At 34.6% G+C, this 20,066-nt stretch overlaps 1 protein-coding gene and 1 long non-coding RNA gene across 2 annotated transcripts in view; one reads left to right on the top strand and one right to left on the bottom strand.

The window, feature by feature from the left end:
• The window catches only part of LOC114232914 (uncharacterized), a 31,549-nt gene extending 23,520 nt beyond the window's left edge, over nucleotides 1-8,029 (bottom strand). The window contains exon 1 of the long non-coding RNA XR_003619029.2: nucleotides 7,931-8,029. This is a non-coding gene — a long non-coding RNA (uncharacterized LOC114232914). The remainder of the gene's footprint in view (nucleotides 1-7,930) is intronic.
• CTNNA3 (catenin alpha 3) overlaps nucleotides 1-20,066 on the top strand; it is a 1,343,669-nt gene that overhangs the window by 1,210,420 nt on the left and 113,183 nt on the right. Inside the window, exon 15 of the mRNA XM_054728624.1 lies at nucleotides 18,967-19,148. Within this exon, the coding sequence (XP_054584599.1) occupies nucleotides 18,967-19,148 (182 nt within the window). The remainder of the gene's footprint in view (nucleotides 1-18,966; nucleotides 19,149-20,066) is intronic.

Genomic DNA, 20,066 nt, shown 5'->3' on the forward strand with positions numbered 1-20,066 from the left:
AGTAAGAAAAAGTGACTTCACCTCCCCCAGCTCCACCCCCAACCACTAGAAAAATGAGCATAGGACCTGGTGAGGATATTTACGAAGAATACAAATATATTTATAATAACCATGTACACAGTTTTCCCATCTCACCAGAGATTAAAGAAATGCAAAGGCAAACAGCAATGGCTAGAAAGATTTTGGGGGGAAATGGACACTTACACGCTATTTGTGGTTATACTAATAAGAGGAAAGTTTCTGAAGGGATATTGGAAATGATGCACTGAAAGCCTTTATAAAAGTGCTTTTTCTTTTAGAATTTCCCTCCAGATATATTTGAAAAGATGCTGAAAGGAATCTATCAAAATCAACACAATACACAAATATGTACATACTGACATTCAGACACACATATATACCGATCCATCTACATCTATACACAAATATGTATGGAAATGAAAAATACCTGATAACCATTGAAAACTTGTAAATAGATGATACTGGGTATATATGATGAAATAAGAAGGATATAAAATTGTGATGAAGCTACATTATTATAGGTATTGAGATGCTTTATATTAAGATGTTGAAAAAATAAAGAACAGAAAAGTATATATGTTATCTCATTTCTGGAATATAATTTGTAGAAATAATCACATGTAGTATTCAAGGATAACCACTGAAACAGCACTCTCAAATCTTTTGTGCATAAAATAATATTTTATAAATGCACAAGTACTATGTATGAAAGTAATGAGACAGAAAAGAAGCCATTGTAGTGTTTACAGTTTATGTTTAATTTTACACACCTATGTTGTCCAAATAGTCTCATGGGAAAAAACACACCTATAATTTTACTAACTAGAGAAAACCATGATTAAAAATTCATTTCATTTTCCCAATCTCTAAGAAGTTACACTAATAGAAAGTATATATACTTTTACGAATAATTAATAGAGCATATGTTTTAAACCCTGGTGTAAGATTTCTGTCTTCAGCCTTTTGATGGAGGCTACTGATTCTCTGTCAAACTGGTGAAATATTATTTTACTTCCAAATAATAAAGGGCACTACGTCCTGATCACCTCCAAAGTATTGAAGTTCAGATACAAACCAATAAGCAAATGGGATCTATGTCAGTGATAGAACCACAGTTTAGTGACCAGTTTTTTTAGTCTGGTTCTTATTGGTAGGGTAGAACTTGACCACTTCAGTTCGTTTAGAAAGGCATTACTGAAAAGAATGATTGAAGGCAAAATACAAGTTAGAAGACAGACTAGCACGTCAGATACCACTAGCTCCACAACCTGACCTGCTCATCGGGATCAGTAGGAGCCAGTACCCACCCACTGACCCTTGGTCAAAGCATCGGTGGAAGGCAGGGCTTCTCCACCATTGTACTGCTGCCACTTTGGCTCAGGTGATTCCTTGTGGAGGGAGTGCCTTGGGCACTGTCGGATGTTTAGCAGTATCTCTGGCCTCTACCCTGTTGAGGTACCACCCCCACTCCAATTGTGACAACCAAAAACGTCCCAAGAGATTTCCATATGGCACTGAAGCAGGGCTTAGTGGGGAGGGGAAAGTGCCAGCCATTCTTTCTTGGGAAAGTTAGTGTTTTTCAATTGTATCTTTCCTAATTATTTTTATGTTAAAATAGCTACTTTTTAAAATAAAATAATAGTGCTAGTGGTTGATAAGCTGTTGCTTTATAAAGTCCAACCCCCACCTTTTAATTTGTTTGCTTGTTTTGAATATGTGTATATCTGTCAGGGTGTGTGTGTGTGTGTGTGTGTGTGTGTGTGTGTGTGTGTGTGTGTGTGTCTGGTCTTGGTAAAACAGAATAATGTGCAACTTAAGTTTTTTCCTATTTCTTTATTTTCTGTTTCATAGGTCTGTGCAAACCCATGCTTCAGTACCCTTGCAAAAACATTCTATCTCATCCTTTACTTTGAAAATGTTTCTAATTACTGTAGATTTTGTTTGTTTCTGAGCTATTTGTATTGAGGCTGCTGCAGTAGAAATGGTACTATATCTTTCTGAAAGGTTCTTCCAAACACCCAGGAATGTTGCCTTTGAAAGCTTAATTCAGTGAGACCTTAATTTTATTTTCTGCTGGTGCTTGTCCATAGGCACCGCTTCATCTGTATCCTGTCTCAGTGCTAAGGTGGGCTCGTGTGTCAGATGCTGCCTCTTGAGCAGAGTGTCTCATTTCTAGCTTCTGAGTTGAATTTTACTTAGAAAAGCCTTCTCTGCTGCTAAGTGCCTTTCCAATCCAGATGTTTGCCTCTCCAAATTCACATTCAGAAGACAAGAAGAATTACGCTTTGTTTATTTAATTCCGTTGTGTGTTCTGACCATATGGATTCAGATTATGCACACTTAGTGTATCATTTGTGCTGCTGATGTGGGGTAGGTGTTACCATTAACGCTGTGTTTTCACTATTGCAGCAGCAAAGGAGGTTTACCAGTTTTGAATCCCGGCAGCAGTTGTGCCAGATTTTAGTTTAAATATCAATGTACAACATTTTTGGAACTACACTAAAAAAAGTAATTGAATTACCTGCATTGCACATACAGGGACGAGTTCTTTGAGATTTAACAATGTGATACACAAAGAAGTAGATATATCAAGCCTTTGATATTTGTTTAGAGAATTATGATCAGGATAGGCAGGGTAATGGTAAGCATAAATATATAAAAATAAACTAGTGATTTTAATCACTTAAACTTAGATTCTTTGGGGACTGTTTGAATTGTCAAAATAACATACCAACATTATGAATCTCTGGGAACAATCTCCCATATTCTCTTTCCTTTGTTTTTTTTCTTTTCTTGATCATAACATTTTTAAAAATTAAGCAAGAAAATGCAAACAATAATGTTATGCTATAAACAAGAAAACAAATTATTTAAAATACTGCACTATTATTACACAGACAAGCTGTAATCTATTCCAGATGCACTGGAATTGTACTCTGAGAATTGCTATCATCTAAGGGGTTGAATGACAACTGAATAAATTATACCAACAGACATCAATTCTCAGTTTCTTACATGGAAAATTAATGCTGAGGCTAAAATGAGCCCAATAAAGGCCATGTGTTAACTAGAGAGTCACCTCAGTGCTTCCTCTATCATGTCACGTGTCCTCTTCCTGTCCACCTGCCCCTTCCTAACTTATTTCCCCCCATGAGTTATTTCTCACTAACACAGTCATTTTGTTAATAATACTGAACAAAATTAGAACCTTAAAGTTTTGAAACGAATATCTTAACTTTGACTTGTTTGACAAATCTTCCTCAACTCATTTGGGGGGGGGGGGCGTCCCTTTGAAATATTATAAGACACAATCTTCAAAAGATGAACTGTTTGAAGCGATTCTTTTGTAAGTTCTTCTGTTCTTGATTTTCCACATGTTGTCTCACTTTGTAAATTCTCATGAACAGCACCAGGAAGGCATTATCATTTCTGCTGGAAGAATATTTGATGATTCTGCACTTGTCAGCAGAGTCCAGAAATTGGCTTATGGAGACTAATTCCTAACTAGTATCCCAATGTTCTGTTCCATAAGACCTCACGTTTGGCTGGATTGTTATACATTATCTTCAATATGTAAATGCACAAAAAATACACTAAGTAGATGGATATATAACATGCATAAAATTGAAGTGTGTCTTTGAAATTTGCATTTTATAAATTGTCACAAACATTTTATTTTTAATTATTGGATCTCATCTCTTGGAAAACAGTTTATAATTTACTTGGAGATTTATTAAATTGATCTTAAGAAAATAAGTATATGTGGTGTGCATATAAATAAAACATATTCATCAGGATGAGTTTTTTCCTTAAAATAATGTTTTTTCTTAATTCCAAAATTCTATTAAGAGAATTATTTTATATATAGTATTATAAACAACATTGAGAAAACTTTTCTTTCAGGAAATATGTACTTGTTAAATATGCCTGCATTTTATAGTAATCTAGAATTCTATAAATCATATTCAGTTTCTGGTAAATTTTTTAAGGTATTGCAGACTGCAAGAGGATCTAAAACAAATGCCACCCTAATAGAAGATGTACTTTTGTGGGAATAGTCTACCACTGCAGAGTGTTTTATGTAACATTTGGATGGTACACATTTTTGGAGTCTGTCAGGTTACATTTTGAAAGTGCATTTAGTCTCTTCTGAAGACTCACCACCATTTCTAATATTAAATGTATAAGTGGGTGCTCAGGGAGCTGGAATAAAAAAATCCTTTCTCTGCAACTTAGTCATCTGTGATTATATTTGGGACACAATAATGTCCAGTGAGATGCTTGGGTGGTCAGTAGTAGGTACTGAAATGATTTCCAAAGAGGGTGAGAAATAACTAGGAAGGAATAATGAGCCAGATTTTAGATGCCTCTTTATCAAGATCATAATACTCTGCATCTGACTGCATTTTATCTTTAACATTTTGTTTAACTATCATAACCTATATAATAAAAGCCTAATATGCTAAGTGTCTGGTCATTGGTTCAACCAATCACAGCATAATATGCTAATGATATGCTAAGGCCACTCAACTGCTCGCTATGACATGCACTGACCACCAGGGGGCAGACGCTCTGACCAGTAGGTTAGCTTGCTGCTGGGGTCCAACCGATCAGGACTGAGCGAGATGGGCCAGAAACACCCTGGAGCCCTCCCGCAGTCCCTCCCAGGCTGGCCAACCTCCCGTGTCCCTCCCTGGCCCTGATCATGTACTGGGTGTTCCCTCAGCCTGGTCTGTGCCCTCTCGCAATCCAGAACCCCTGTGGGGATGTCGTAGAGCTGGTTTCGGCCCAATGGCAGAACGACCAGTTGCTATGATGTGCACTGACCACCAGGGGGCAGATGCTCAATGCAGGAGCTGCCCCCTTGCTGGTCAGTGCACTCGCACAGGGGGAGCGCCACTCAGCCAGAAGCCAAGCTCATGGCTGGCGGGAGCTGTGGCAGTGGTGGGAGCCTCTCCCATCTCCACAGCAGCACAAAGGATGTCCGATTGTCAGCTTAGGCCTGCTCCCCATAGAGAGCAGGCCTAAGCCTTCAGTTGGACATCCCTTGAGGGCTCCCACACTGCAAGAGGGTGCAGGCCAGGCTGAACCACCCCCCCCCCCCGAGTGCACAGGGCCTCTAGTATATACACTGAATGGCCAGATTATTCTGATCTCTGAACGCATAATAATCTGGCCACTCAGTGTATATCCTATATAATAAAAGGCTAATATGCAAATTGTTCCCTCGACCAGGAGTTTGACCAGCAGGCAGGCCAGACAACCGCCCATGTCCCCTCCCCCTGGCCAGGCTGGCTGGACCCCACCCATGCACAAACTCATGCACCGGGCCTCTAATATCTATATATACACATACTGAGTGGCCAGATTATTATGCGTTCAGAGATCATAATAATCTGGCCACTCAGTGTATATATTTATAATTCATTCTCATGTTAGTTGCCCATAGTTAGTTAAAATATCAAATATCAAATTATTTTATTTGTCCACACAACAAGATGATAGGTAGGAAAGTAAGTAGAGGCCTTCTGATCCTCAAGTGAAACCAAGCTTATGGCAGCAGTGCTAATTAGGAAAACATACTCAAAGGGGAGGAAATAAATCTAGGGAAATGTAGCATAGGATGCTTTGTCTAGCTGCCTTATTCTTATGGAGTTCCTCTTAGCAAGAACAATCTGGACATCTTATTTTATTGTGGTATAAAAACCCATTTAAATATCCTTAAGTTAAAAGTTGCTTGTCATTATTCTAGTTTTAAGATGTGGCAAAGGCTTAAGTAAGGATGTTATGACTCCGGCCAGGTGGCTCAGTTAGTTGGAGTGTCATCCTGTTCACCAAAAGGTTGCAGGTTCAATCCCCAGTCAGGGCACATAACTAGTTGAGGGTTCGACCACCCCAGTCAATGTTTCTCACATTGATGTTTCTCTCTCCTCTCTCTCTCTCTAAAGATCAGTGAATATATCCTTGGGTGGAAATTAAAAATAAATAAATAAATAAAAGAATGTTATCCCAAAGCAGCTAGACTTCTTTTTAAAATATATTTTATTGATTTTTTTACAGAGAAGAAGGGAGAAGGATAGAGAGTCAGAAATATTGATGAGAGAGAAACACCAATCAGCTGCCTCCTGCACACCTCCCACTGGGGATGTGCCCGCAACCAAGGTACATGCCCTTGACCATAATCAAACCTGTGACCCTTCAGTCCGCAGGCCGATGGTCTATTCACTGAGCCAAACCAGTTAGGGCAAAGCAGCTAGACTTTATAGCTTCTCAGTATATAAGTGAACATTCATATTCACTTTGGTGGTTATCTATAATCTTAGGATAATGATTTCCTTATTTTTGCCCTCACTCTTTTTTACTTCTTCACTAAAATGATCTCTAACAAGGAGAAAATTGTATTTTAATCATTTCAGACTTTCTTTTAAGAAGATGACTCTATCTTTAGGAAAATAAGTTGTACAGTGATGAAAGATGAGGCTCTGGTTGAATGCATATCAGACAATACTTAGACAGTTTGCTTAAAATATACACAGTATATTGTAGGAAAACACCTATGAGGGAAAGGGGCAAAGTAAAAGGTGGGACTAAAAGAAAGGTGACCACTAAGCAATAAACCATTGTGTGATTTCTCAAGTAAGTTTGATAATTAGGCTGTATATTTTTGATTTTGAAATATTTTTAGAATTATAGAAAAGTTGCAATTTTAGCACTGAGTTCCCATAAACCACTCAGTTTCTCCTAATGTTGACATCTTGAAAAACTAAGGTCTATTTGTTAAGTCTGAGAAATGTCTTTTTATACCCTCTGCCCATTTTTTATTAGATTGTTTATTTTTTTTGTTTTTAGTTCTATACATTTCTTATATTTTTTGGATACTGACCCCTTATTGGATATATCATTTACAAATATATCCTTTTATTCAGTGGGTTGCCTTTTTGTTTTGTTGAAGGTTTCCTTCACTGTGCAGAAGCTTTTTAGTTTGATGTAGTCCCATTTGTTTATTTTGGTTTTATTTCCCTCTCTCAAAGGAGCATATCCAAGGTTATTACACAGACTGATGTCAGATAGTTTACTTGCTATCTTTCCTTCTAAGAGTTTTATGTTTTCAGGCCTTAACATTTAAGTCTTTAAACCATTTGAGTTTGTTTTTGTGTACAGGTTGTTTTTTTATGTTATCTGTCCAGTTTTCCCAGAACTACTTGTTGAAAAGACTATGTTCATTGCAGTATTATTTACAATAGCCAAGATATGGAAGCAACCTAGGTGCCCATCAATAGATGAATGGAGAAGAAATGGTATATAAATACTAGTTCAATGGAATATTGCACAGCAAGAAAAAAATAAAAAGAAACCTTGCCATTGGCAACAGTGGATCTAGAGGGTATTATACAATACCTTCCAGAATTAGTGAAATTTGCCAGGTATAGAAAGACAACTGCCATAAGGTTTCACTTATATGTGGAATTTAAAACCAATCCAAACCAAACCAAACAAAAACAGTCTCATAGAAACAGAGACCAAAGGAATATTTACCAGAGGGAATGGGTGGGGGAATGAGTAAAAAGGAAAAGGGGTCTATAGTCAATAGTATTGTGATAAGTTTGCACGGTGACAGATGATTATTAGAATTAGTGGGGTGATCACATTGTAAGGTCTAAAATTTTTGAATCACTATGTTGTACATCTGAAACTAAATAAGGTTGTATTCCAACTATAATTAAATTTTAAAAATTAAGTAATTAAAAAAAACTAAGAAATGAATATTGGTATTATACTACTACCTACGAATTAAACTAAATGTCAGTGTTTGCACTAATATTCTTTATTGTTTTAGGGTGAAAGCCAGGATTCAGCATTGTATTTGGTTATGACATCTTTCTAGTCTACTGTAGACTACGACAGTTACCTTCTCTTGTCTTTCATGACCTTTATACTTTTGAAGTGTATAGAAAAGGTGTTTTCTAGAATGTCCCTTGAAAGCAGGAATGGTGCCATAATACTCCGGTATCAGTAGAACATTATTCAATGCTGGGTGATGATGTTGAGGTGACAGTTGTCGGCATTATGACCAAACATAATTGCACTATGCTGTAATACAATCATAGGATGGAGATGTCCTGACATGAGCAGGTAAGCTTACTCAAGAAATTGAAAGGCCCCCAATTACCTGAGCTTTCTGTCTCCTTTTTGATAGAATTTATTTTTCCTCCTTGGGATCTTACTAGCACACCTCCTGTCTACTTCAGTTTGCTATAAACGGGACATGGAATTCAGGTAACCAAACTTACTTAAATTGTGAGCAAAGTAAAAGTTACTAGGCTCTGAGTCAAATCCTAGAGGCACTCTTGTGAATAAAAATGAATCGGCTTCTAGAGCTTGTTTGAGATTCTTACAGCCTTTATAATATTTATTTATGATGATTTCTATCTTTGTAGCCTTGGCTGGACCAAAAGACAAAAGTATTTAAATAGCCTGGAGTGATGATCTAAAGAAAATATGATGGAATTAAATTTAAATTAGTCTAAAACTTTGCAACATTTAAATTAAAAATGTATATATATATATATATATATATATATATATCTATTTAGATTAAAATATGTATATAAACTTGTTAAGTATGTTCTCTTTTGAGATAGTCTATTTGAAAGACAATTTATAATAACCCACTTGTTTTCGGTGAGATAGAAACCAGAGGAAATATTTTAAAGGATTGGTGTTAACCATATACCTAAAATATATATTACAAGAAATATATGACCATGCTAGGTACACATCTTCAAAGGTATTGGGATACTTATATCAGGTTTTTAAAAAAATCTTTATTGTCGAAAGTATTACATGTGTCCTCTTTTTTCCCCCCATTGACCTCTTGTAGCCTGCCCCTGCCCCAGGCCTTCACCACCCTATTGTCTGTGTCCATGGTTTATGCATACAAGTTCTTTGGTTGAACTCTTCAACCCTCCCAACCCACCAACCCTCCCCTGCTTCCCTCTGAGATTGTACAATCTTTTCCATGCCTCTATGTCTCTGGATCTATTTTGTGTATTAGTTTATTTTCATTAGATTTCACATATGAGTAAGATATGTCATACTTGTCTTTCTCTGACTGGCTATTTCACCTAACATAATACTCTGCAGGTCCCTCCATGCTTTTGCAAAGGGTAAGAGATCCTTCTTTTTTACAGCTGCTTAGTATTCAATTGTGTAAATGTACAACCTTTTTTTTTTTTATCCACTCATTTACTGATGGGCACTTGGACTGTTTCCAGATCTTAGCTATTGTAAATAACACTGCTATAACCATCAGGGTACATATATTTTTTTCTGATTGGTATTTCAAGCTTCTTAGGATATATTCCTAGAAGTTGGGTCACGGGGTCAAATGGCAGTTCCATTTTTAACTTTTTGAGGACACTCCACAGTTTTCTGAAATTGCAGGTAAGTATTCTTAAAATATCAATGCACAAGCCTTTTTTATGAATTTGTTCTTGAAATTTTAAGCAAGTTGAATTTCTGCCAGCAGCACTTCAGATTTTCTAAACTCTAGCAAAATGTCCTACTATTTATATTTTTGACATATTAAACACATTATTTCCCAAATGCCTCTAGGCTTATTAAAAACACACATAAAAACTAATATTAAATTCAGTTAACACACAAGGGTAAGAACAAGAATTTTCCTTTTAGAAATATTCATTCAATATGCATACACCATGCATTTGATTTTAAATGTTGAGTTTTAGTTACCCACCTATATGAATAATATTAATTGGTTAGGAATTTCCTAATATGTATAAGTTTAAAAAATTGTAATGGTGGCTTACTTAGTAATAAAATTCTATTTCTGTGTGTCTCATCCATGTTTATGGATAGGGAAAGTATAACTTCTATGATTGCTTAATTAAATTTCCATGAAAAAGTTACAGCTAAGTAAAGCACAAGAATTTTGAGAGAACTATAGTAACACACGGATTTGAATACTAAATATGCCACTAAACACCAGGACAATATTTTTCAATTCATTTCTCTTCCTGGTACTCAGTTTCCTTACGTGAAAGGAAATTTGGATTCCAGAGCTTCTGATAATTAAATTATTATGAGGACCTTATATTTTTATGTTGGTTTATTGCTTGTGAAATGTATTTACATAAAATATTTTACTTGGTCTCTGCCTAAGCTCTGTGAAATAGCTAGGTGAATATTGTTTATTAATTTTATTGGGTGACATTCGTTAATAAAATTATATATAGGTTTCAAGTGTACAATTCTATGCTGCATCATCTGTGTATGGCATTGTGCGCCCATCACCCAAAGTCTAATCTTCTGTTACCATATACTCAATCTCTTGTACCATTCACTAAATTCAAAAATCATTTGATTTTACTCATCCTATATAATAAAAGCCTAATATAGTAAGTGTCCAACTGCTTATTCGACCGTTCAACCAGTTGCTATGACACACACTGACCACCAGGGGGCAGATGCTCCGACTGGTAGGTTAGCTTGCTGCTGGGGTCTGGCTGATTGGGACTGTGTGAGACAGGCTGGAAATGCTCTGGAGCCCTCCTGCGGTCCCTCCCTGACCCCAATCTTGCACCGGTGGGGTCCCCTGGCCTGGCCTGCACCCTCCTGCAATCCTGGACCCCTCGGGAAATGTCAGAAAGCCGGTTTAAGCCTGATACTCACAGGCCAGGCCGAGGGACCACACCAATGCACGAATCTGTGCACCGGGCCTCTAGTGTGATATATAAAGCTTGGTGAATATTTTTAACTGCCCTTTTTCACATATTGTGAAAAGTCTTGAGGCTCGGCTTGAAGAATTTATGTATGTTAATCAAAAGTATCATTTACTAAGGATATAACATATTCTAGTTATCATTATTTAGAGACATAACTCTGTCAGAAAACTTCTAAAAAGTTTATCATCTTTTAACATGTGATTAATTTGGAGTTCAGCATGGTTAAGTTACTTGCTGTACAGATAGTAGCTGGCATAGTTGGTGTTTGAATGGAGGTCTGTAGGACAACAATTTTTGTATGTTATCCATTATACCACGTTTTTCTTTGTATCTTTTTTAGGAGGTAATGAAAAGTATTGAAAGTTTTTAAGTAAAAAATAATGTAATAGCAATATTTTAAGTAGTAGCAATGAGCATAATGAAATAAAAAAGTAGATAAAGCAAAGATGAGAAGTTCATTTGTGCAATTAATACAGTCTTACAGAAATAATGTGGATTCAAGTTTGAAAGTAGACAGAAAAAATTATAGGAGAAATTAATTTCTACCTTGTAGAGGTTAGATCTTGGAACTGTATAAAGATAGGTGATAAAGAAAATGCAAATAAATCCTATAAAATGTTGATCCCACGAGCCTGTTATTCTTTATTTCTTGATTATTTTGTTAACAGCTATAAATAAACATTTATTATATGTTTCTATTTTCAGGGAATTTATATTCTAGGGGAAGGAGACCAATAAAACCCCAAGTAAAAATAGATAGATGGTAGATAGATAGATAGATAGATAGATACCACTATTCTGAAAAAAAAAAATGTTTACTTTTGAAGATCTTCCTTCAAGTAAATGAGATAAGATATTTATGTTCACAAATAATTAGACTCTGACAGAGAACAATATGAACATTTTGAGGAAAGAACTGATAACATGTTCTGAATTTTTTGCAGACCTCCAGAGGAGATAGGTGATGTAATCTATGAATTTGGCTTGGACATATGATTAAGTTTGGATGAACAGATATGGGAAAGGGAAGAAGTTGAACAAAATAATTATTGTGCAGTATCTCAAAATATTTACCAGCCACAGCAAATAGCTTAGTTTAGCTTGAGAGAGTACATGAAAGGAAAGTGAAATGACCTTGAAAAGCTGATGGGGCAAAAATCATGATGGTCCCTGTGATCTAAATACATCTACTCCTAGATGTATACTCAAGAAAAATGCATCTGCCCTGGCTGGGTTGGCTCAGTGGATAGAGCATCGGCCTGCAGACTGAAGGGTCCTGGGTTCAATTCTGGTCAAGGGCACGCCCCGGTTGCGGGCTTGATCCCCAGTAGGGGCCGTGCGAGAGGCAGTCAATCAATGATTCTCTCTCATCACTGATGTTTCTCTCTCCCTTCCTCTCTGAAATAAATAATAAATATATTTTTAAAAAAGAAAAATGCACCCATTTGTGTACCAAAAGTACAAGAGTATTCAGTATTCAATACTCATTATTCATAATAGCCAACAATGGAATGATTCCAAAAAGTTCATTAATAGAAAAACAGATTTAAAATAGTGTAAGTTTGCATAGTGGAATACTGTATAGAACAATGAAAATAAGCAGTCTATAACTCCATGCAACAGTATAGATAAATTTTGAATACATAAATGTTGAACATAAAAAGCCAGACTAGAGCACATATACTATTATTCTATTTTTTGAAGGTTCAAAAACAGAAAAAAAAATCTACGGTTATGGAAATCAAGATAATGCTTGTTCTTGGGAAACAGTGACCAGAATAGGACTCAGGAAGTTTCTGAGATACTGATCATCTTTTTGTTTCTTGATTTGGGTGCTAAATACATGAATTTGCTCAAGTTTGTAAAAATAGTTCAAATTGCACATTTATGACTTGGGCATTTGTCTATATGAATTTTCTTAATTGAACATGTTTCATGATGGTATTTAAGGAGTTAGTATTCTTTATTTAGTAAGAAGATAAGGAAATTGTTTGTTTTTTGCTGAAGAATTGTACAATTCTACAAAGTCAGAAAGATTGAATCAAGTGGTAGTAAGAAGGGTTGAAATGAAAGAGAAAATTAAAACTCCTACATACATAGCAGTAATGGGAATACAAAGAAAAAGATGGAGATGGTATACGTTTTAGAGATAAAATGGACAAACTTTAGCTTAATAGAATAACATAGGTAAAAGAGGAAATAATTTTTTTAATGAGATTTGAAGAGTAGGTGGGAGGCAGTATTTCTGAGAAACATAAAAACCAAGAGGATAAAGGATTTGGCAAGCGTTGGTGAACTACAGCCATCAGGTCAAATGTGGCTGCCACTGTTTTTATGCAGTCTGGGAGCTTAGGGTGGTTTTTATATTTTTAAATGGATGAAAAAATTAGAATAGATGTAATCATAATAATTGACATGTGAAAACTAATAACATTTGCGTCTCAGTGTCCATGTAATGTTTTGTTGGAACTCAACCACACTCATTTGTTTGCAGAGTGTCTATGTCTACTTTTGTAATACAACAGCAACCTACCTAATTCTATAGAGCGGTATGGTATGGCCTCCACAGTGCAAACTATTTACATCTCGCCCTTTACAGAAAAATTCTGCTAGCCCTGTTTTAGAGCTAAAAATTGTAAATGACATATATACTTGAAAATGCTCAGTGATTAATGGGAGAATACAAATTTTGTTTAAAAAAATAAAAGAGGATAGCAGCAGAAGAAAATTCTAAGGATCAATGCATAGAGTGAAGAACTGAATCTGTTAGTGTAACAGTTGGAATTTACTAGCACTTAAGAATTTAAAAAGTGTACTCATATACATTCCTTCACTTGATCACTACAACAGCCTGTGAGGTGAATAGCATTGTCTCTAGTTTACAGATGAGGAAACTTAGCTTCTAAAAGATAATGTGGCTATCCTCTAGAGGGCAATTATGTCCCCAAGTAGAAGGTGCTAAATACCATGTAGGAGAATGTGCATATTTTGGTATATGTAGACTGTGAAAAATTTGCTCATGTTTCTTGGCATAGTGATAGATCAAAAACTCTAGACCAAAGTTTCTGGATTTGCATCCTGCTCTGCCATTTACCAGTACTATAATCTTTTTTATTATTATCAAGGTTTAGTTGACAAATAATCTATATTAATTTTAGTTTTAAAGTTTAGTGATTTGACAAGGTATGGATACCTAACAAAATGATCACCACAATATGTCTGGTAACCATCTGTCACCATACAAACTTATTATGATATTATTGACTATATTCCCTATGTTATACATTACATCCTCATGGTTTATTTATTTTAAAACTGGAATTTTGTAACTATTAATCCCCTATACATTTTTTCCCCAATACCCCAGCTAAACATAGGTTCTCTGTACCTATGAGTATGTTTTTGTTTTGTTTTAATTATAGTTTTTAATATTCCACATATAAATGAAATAATATTTGTCTTTCTCTGACTTAGTTAACATAATATCCTCTAGGCCCATCCAAGTTATGGCAAATGGCAAGATTTCATTCTTTTTATGGCTAAGTTATATTCCAGTGATTCGAGTGTGTTTTTATATCTCAGCTGTTATAAATTATTCTACAGTGAACACAGAGATGCATATATCTTTATGAATTAGTATTTTTGATTTCAGAGGTGGAATTGCTGGATCATATGGTAGTTCTGTTTTTAATTATTTGAGAAACCTCCATACTCTTTTTCTATAGTGGCTGCACCAATTTACAATTTCACCAACAGTGCCCAAGGGGTTCCCTTTTCTCTGCATCCTCGCTAACACTTGATATTTATTTTCTTTTTATAATAGCCATTTGGCAGGTTTGAAGTGATGTCTCAGTATGGATTTGATTTGCATTTCCATAATGATTAGCAGTGTTGAGCATCTATTCATGAGTCTCTTGGTTATCTGTGTATATATTCTTCAGAAAAATGTCTATTCAGACCATTTGCCCAATTTTAAATTGGATTGTTTGTGTATATTTTTAATATTGAATTGTGTAAGTCCTGTATATATTTTGACTCTTTATTGGATATATCATTTGCAAATATTGTCTCCCATTTAGTAGGTTGCCCTTTTCTCTTGTTGATGATTTTTCACTGTGCAAAAGCTTTTTTTTGATGCAATCCCTTTAGTTTATTTTTCCTTTTGTCACCCTTGTGTGCAGAGCTATATCCATGACAATATTGTTAAGACTGATGTTAAATAATTGTGCCTATGTTTTCTTCGTGGAGTTTTATGGTTTCATGTCTTACATTTAAGTCTTTAATCCATTTTGAGTTTATTTATGTATATAATGTAAGAAAGTGGTTTTCTTTATTTATTTTTGCATGTATCTGCCAATGTTCCTAACACTTTATTGAAGAGACTGTCTTTTCTCCATTGTATATTCTTGACTCCTTTGTCATAGATTAATTGACCATATAAGCCTGGGTTTTGTTTCTGGCCTCTCTATTCTCTTCCATTGATCCATATGTCTGTTTTTTTGTTATTTTATTTCTGTGTTTGTTTTTGTTTTAGCCAGTACCACACTGCATTACTATAGTTCTATAGTATAGTTTGAAGCCTGTGAGTTTAATAACTCCAGTTTGTTCTTCTTAAGATTGCTTTGACTGTTTGAGTTCATATAAGTTTAAGATATTGGTTCTGGTTCTGTGAAAAATTCAGTTGGTATTTTGATAGGGATTGCATTGAATCTGAATATTGCTTTGGGTAATATGGACATTTTAACAATATTAATTCTTCTTATCTATGAGCACAGTGTATACTAACACTGTACTCTTGAAAAGATAACTTAACCTTTGGAGACTCAGTTTCATAATCTATAAATTTAGGATAATAATAACCTTACCTCACAGAGTTGCTATGAAGATTAAAATTTAAATAGCTGTAAATTGCATAGAGGAGTAGTTGGCATATATATAAACATTATCTGTTTTCATTGCTTTTGGCAAAAACACCAAAAATCAATTGACATACAATATAATCTCATTTAAATGGCAGTAATTCAAAAAGCCTTAAGTTTAGTCAGAGTTCTATTTATAGATTTGAGCAGGAACTGAGACATATAGCCAGGCAGTCATAACATTGGATAGTCTACTTGCCTGATTGATTTAAACCTTTTATATCAGTTTATTTGCTTATACTGCATAAAATAACCCAATAAGGAACTTTCACCCTCAATTCCTAAACTATAAATATTCTCTTAAGTGCTATTTTGAAATTTTCATAATTATTGAAATTGATAGCATACCACAAATCATTCATAGAAGCACTAAAAATTTCAGTAAAGGTGTCAGTCATTAACTTAATGCTTTATTGATGTCGTTCCTTCTGTGAGAAAGAGTCAGAATTTACTAGAACTTGTAATTTTGTAAACTATTGCCCAACTTTTGGCCCTTATCTTGTCAAAAGTAAACATCTGCCAGTTGTAATTCCCCATGTAAATTGAGATGTTATTAAGGAAACCTAGTGCAATTGATGCCATTCCTGTTCATGACAAGGTCAGTGCCAATGTTACCCAATAATCGAAACTGTTCCCTCCTGGCTGGTGGGTGGCAGCTGCCACTATTGTTATTTTTGTGTCTAGGGAAACTTAGAGAAGATGGGTAAGTGACTTCTTCAAGGTCACATTGGAAATCAGTAGCATTCCAAGGAATAGAACTAGAAATACACTTAATCAAATCACTTCTTGAATAGTTTTAACTTTATTAGTGAGGATAGTGAATAACTGTTCATGATGTACCAGTGTGCACTTCAAAATTATTTATTAGATCCAGGGTCATGGATTTATTATCTCTGAGGTAAAGACTACAAAAAAAGAGGCCCCAATTGAATCTACCTATAGCTATTATTATTTCAAAATTTAAAAACAGTCTTATGAAAATGGAGATAATGATAGTGACCTGTGGTGAAGATGGAGAAAATTCATTTCTATCGTCAAGCTAGTTTAATGTATTGAGAGCTTATAATTTACTTAATGTGCTTACATGCTATTAATTTCAAACAAACATGAATTGTTCATTTGCATACCCTGCAATATGCTAGTAGCAGGAAAAGTTGCTCTTCATGTAACGTATCTCATAGGCCCCATTTCCCAAGGAAGGAAAATATGAACTATGTTTTGATCCTAAGGCAGAGTCTTCTGTATAAGCTCATCAATTAAAATCCTAGTCTCATAGTTTAATTTAATTCTTCAAATAAAATAAAAATGAAACAAAAGAAAATTTTAAGTGCTACATAGGTAAATATATTTTGATAATTTTCATACTGAATTGGAAATAGCTATCATTTATTGAGCATTCAAGCAGTATACTAAGGAATTTAAAAGCAACTTTTAATCAGAAAGCCTTGTAGTTTATTTTCTTTAATAGGTTAAAATTTAAGCATGGATAATTAATCCTGAGATTGTATAGATACCCTTTATAAATAACTATAGTAACTTTATAGTTATTTTAGACCCTGAGTTAGATTTATAATGAATAGATAATAAATGTCAGATATTTTATATTAGGTTTTTAATTGTATTTTTGGTTGGATTTTTCATTTACCATTCTTGTAAATTCTTCATTCATATATTGAAGCTTTTTTTTTTTTTTTTTGCCCTGTGCAGTATTGAGTCAATAAAGTGTTCAGTATTCTGAACCTGGAATCCAGAATATTTCAAAGCCCTTTTGAAATGATCTCTTCTTATTTCCTCATATGTAGGTATCCCATAGACTAGCATCTGGAAATAAACAGGCATATTAGACATCACATATTCTATGTGAATAATCAATAAATTTCACTTACCTCTCATACCTATGGACTCATTCTACTATTACAATATTTATGGATTATTTTTGAAAATTTCTTTGCATAGATTGCCACATGGAATTTTATGGTACTAATATTATCAAATTACTTTTCCTTCAACTTTTTATTAACTTAACAAAAAGTTATAGGTCCCAGGCGCTAAGGCTGTACGTATGGTAGTTTAGGGATGCAGATGGTTTTCTAACTATCCCACATTTTAAATTGCAAGTGGATGACACAAGTTGCATACTGTTCAAAATACAGCATATCCAAATAATTGATTCTATGCCAACACATTAAGTTTACTGTGCATGGGAGAATAGCACCTCAAAATTCAGAATGATAATTAGGGAGGGCTGTATTAATAAACCCTGCTGATAACATTTTACTATTCTTCCAAAATAATTTGTATGTACATATAAACCTGAATGGGCTTATATGCACAAAATATACATACATTCTTATGGTTATATATATACATATATGGATGCTTTTTAATATACATATGATTTATAAATGTATATTGTTAACTGTTTACCAATATATAGTCAGTATTTAGGTAAGAATCTGACTATATACACATACATAGACATACTCTCATTTCAAGATAAATTTTGTTATATTTCTACTTTTTGAAGGATGAAGAGAGAGAGAGATCAGAGAAACATCGATGTGAGAGAAAACATCAATTGGTTGCCTCCCCTATGCACCCCAACCAGAGATTGAACCTGCAACCTGGGTATGTGCCCTGAATGGGAATTGAACAGGTAACCTTTTGGTGTATGGGATGATGCATCAACCAACTGAGCCCCCTAGCCAGGGCTATATGGTTTTCAACTATGCAATGCATTACATAAGTTGGTGTTAGTTTAAATTTTTAATGTTAGATATTTGAGAAGTTTGACATTTATATTAAGGAGTATATTTTAAAATGTCAGACACAAAATTATACATTGTTATTCTCAAATTTAACATTGTAGTTCTAGAGCAAAAATTATAATTCAGTATCCTTTTCATATAAAAAATTAAACCTATAAAGTTTTGATTATATGACTTTGAGCATCCCTGGCTTGGTATCTCAGTTGCTTAGAATATCATCCTGATAGGCCAGGGTTGCTGGTTTGATTCCTGGTCAGGACACAAAGAAGAATCAACCAGAGAAATGCATGAATGCATAAATAAGTGAAAAAACAAATTGATGTTTCTCTCTCTCTCTCTCTCTCTCTCTCAAGTCAATAAATTAAAATTTTAAAGAAGGATTTTGAACCAAAAAAGTATGACATGTCTGTTTTTAAATGAACAAATTTAATGAACATTCTTTAGTGACCAGTTCTTCCTAAAATCCTTTTGAGATAATGAAATAATTACAAATCTAATTATCTTATGTTTTAGGCTAAGATGACTCAACTGCCTGAGGCAGAGAAGGAAAAGATTGCTGAGCAAGTTGCTGATTTCAAGAAAGTAAAGAGTAAGCTGGATGCTGAGATTGAAATATGGGATGATACAAGCAATGATATTATTGTTCTGGCCAAGAAGATGTGTATGATCATGATGGAGATGACAGACTTCACCAGGTAATTATGTAGGAAATGATGTGCAATACTTATAACTGTTTGAAATATTTGTCTCATTAGTAAAACCTCAAGATTCTTTGAGTGTCAGGTGCTAAAATACAAGTGGTAGGGAAAAATCAAATAATATACAATTAGAAAGTTGTAGGAGTGTCATTCTAGAGATATTGGTAAACATGGCATTTTCTTATAAACTGTCAATGAATAATTTTAGAATCCACTTTATACTCTCCTACCTTAGGATCTTCTCTGTGTATCATATGAGCATATTACTTTTACAAAGAAATTGGTAAATCAAATTATTATCTCTGTCAGAGCTATCTGAATGACTGACTTCCATAGCTACATAATTTAAGTTATATTGAGTTATATATAATCAAAATTAATGAAACCTTTTGCTACAGAAACAGCAACTAGATATATTTGAATACAATAACAATGATATACATAAGGCATTATAGATTGTGTGTATGAATGTGATAAAAATAGATTTGCAGCAGAATTCAAGGGGCTAAGAAAATTGAAACTACTAGAATATATATATATATGGAAATAACTGGGTTCAGACTGGGAAAGAAGGGAAATGAGGTTAGGATGATGGAATGGTACAGATATGCCACCAGCAGGTGGTGAGGATACAGATTTCAGTAAAGTTTTTCTTGCTCTGCATCTTCCTCCCTCCCAAAGGAATGAATGTTTTTGGAAACAGATGATGAAATGACTTTGGAAAGGAGGCTCAGTGATGTCGAGGGTGTCATACGCTGTAACTCGAGTGTTAGAAGAGGATTCACAACCCCACAAAGTGATTTCTTATTGGAAAATAGACACATTTCATGTTTTGCAAAGTTAAACAGCCCAACATCCTCACAATCTATAGGTGTCACTGCCAAAGGCATCCACAGAATAGGAATGTTGTATGTT

Source organism: Eptesicus fuscus, chromosome 17 (genome assembly GCF_027574615.1).
Source record: "Eptesicus fuscus isolate TK198812 chromosome 17, DD_ASM_mEF_20220401, whole genome shotgun sequence".
Classification (NCBI taxonomy): Eukaryota; Metazoa; Chordata; class Mammalia; order Chiroptera; family Vespertilionidae; genus Eptesicus; species Eptesicus fuscus.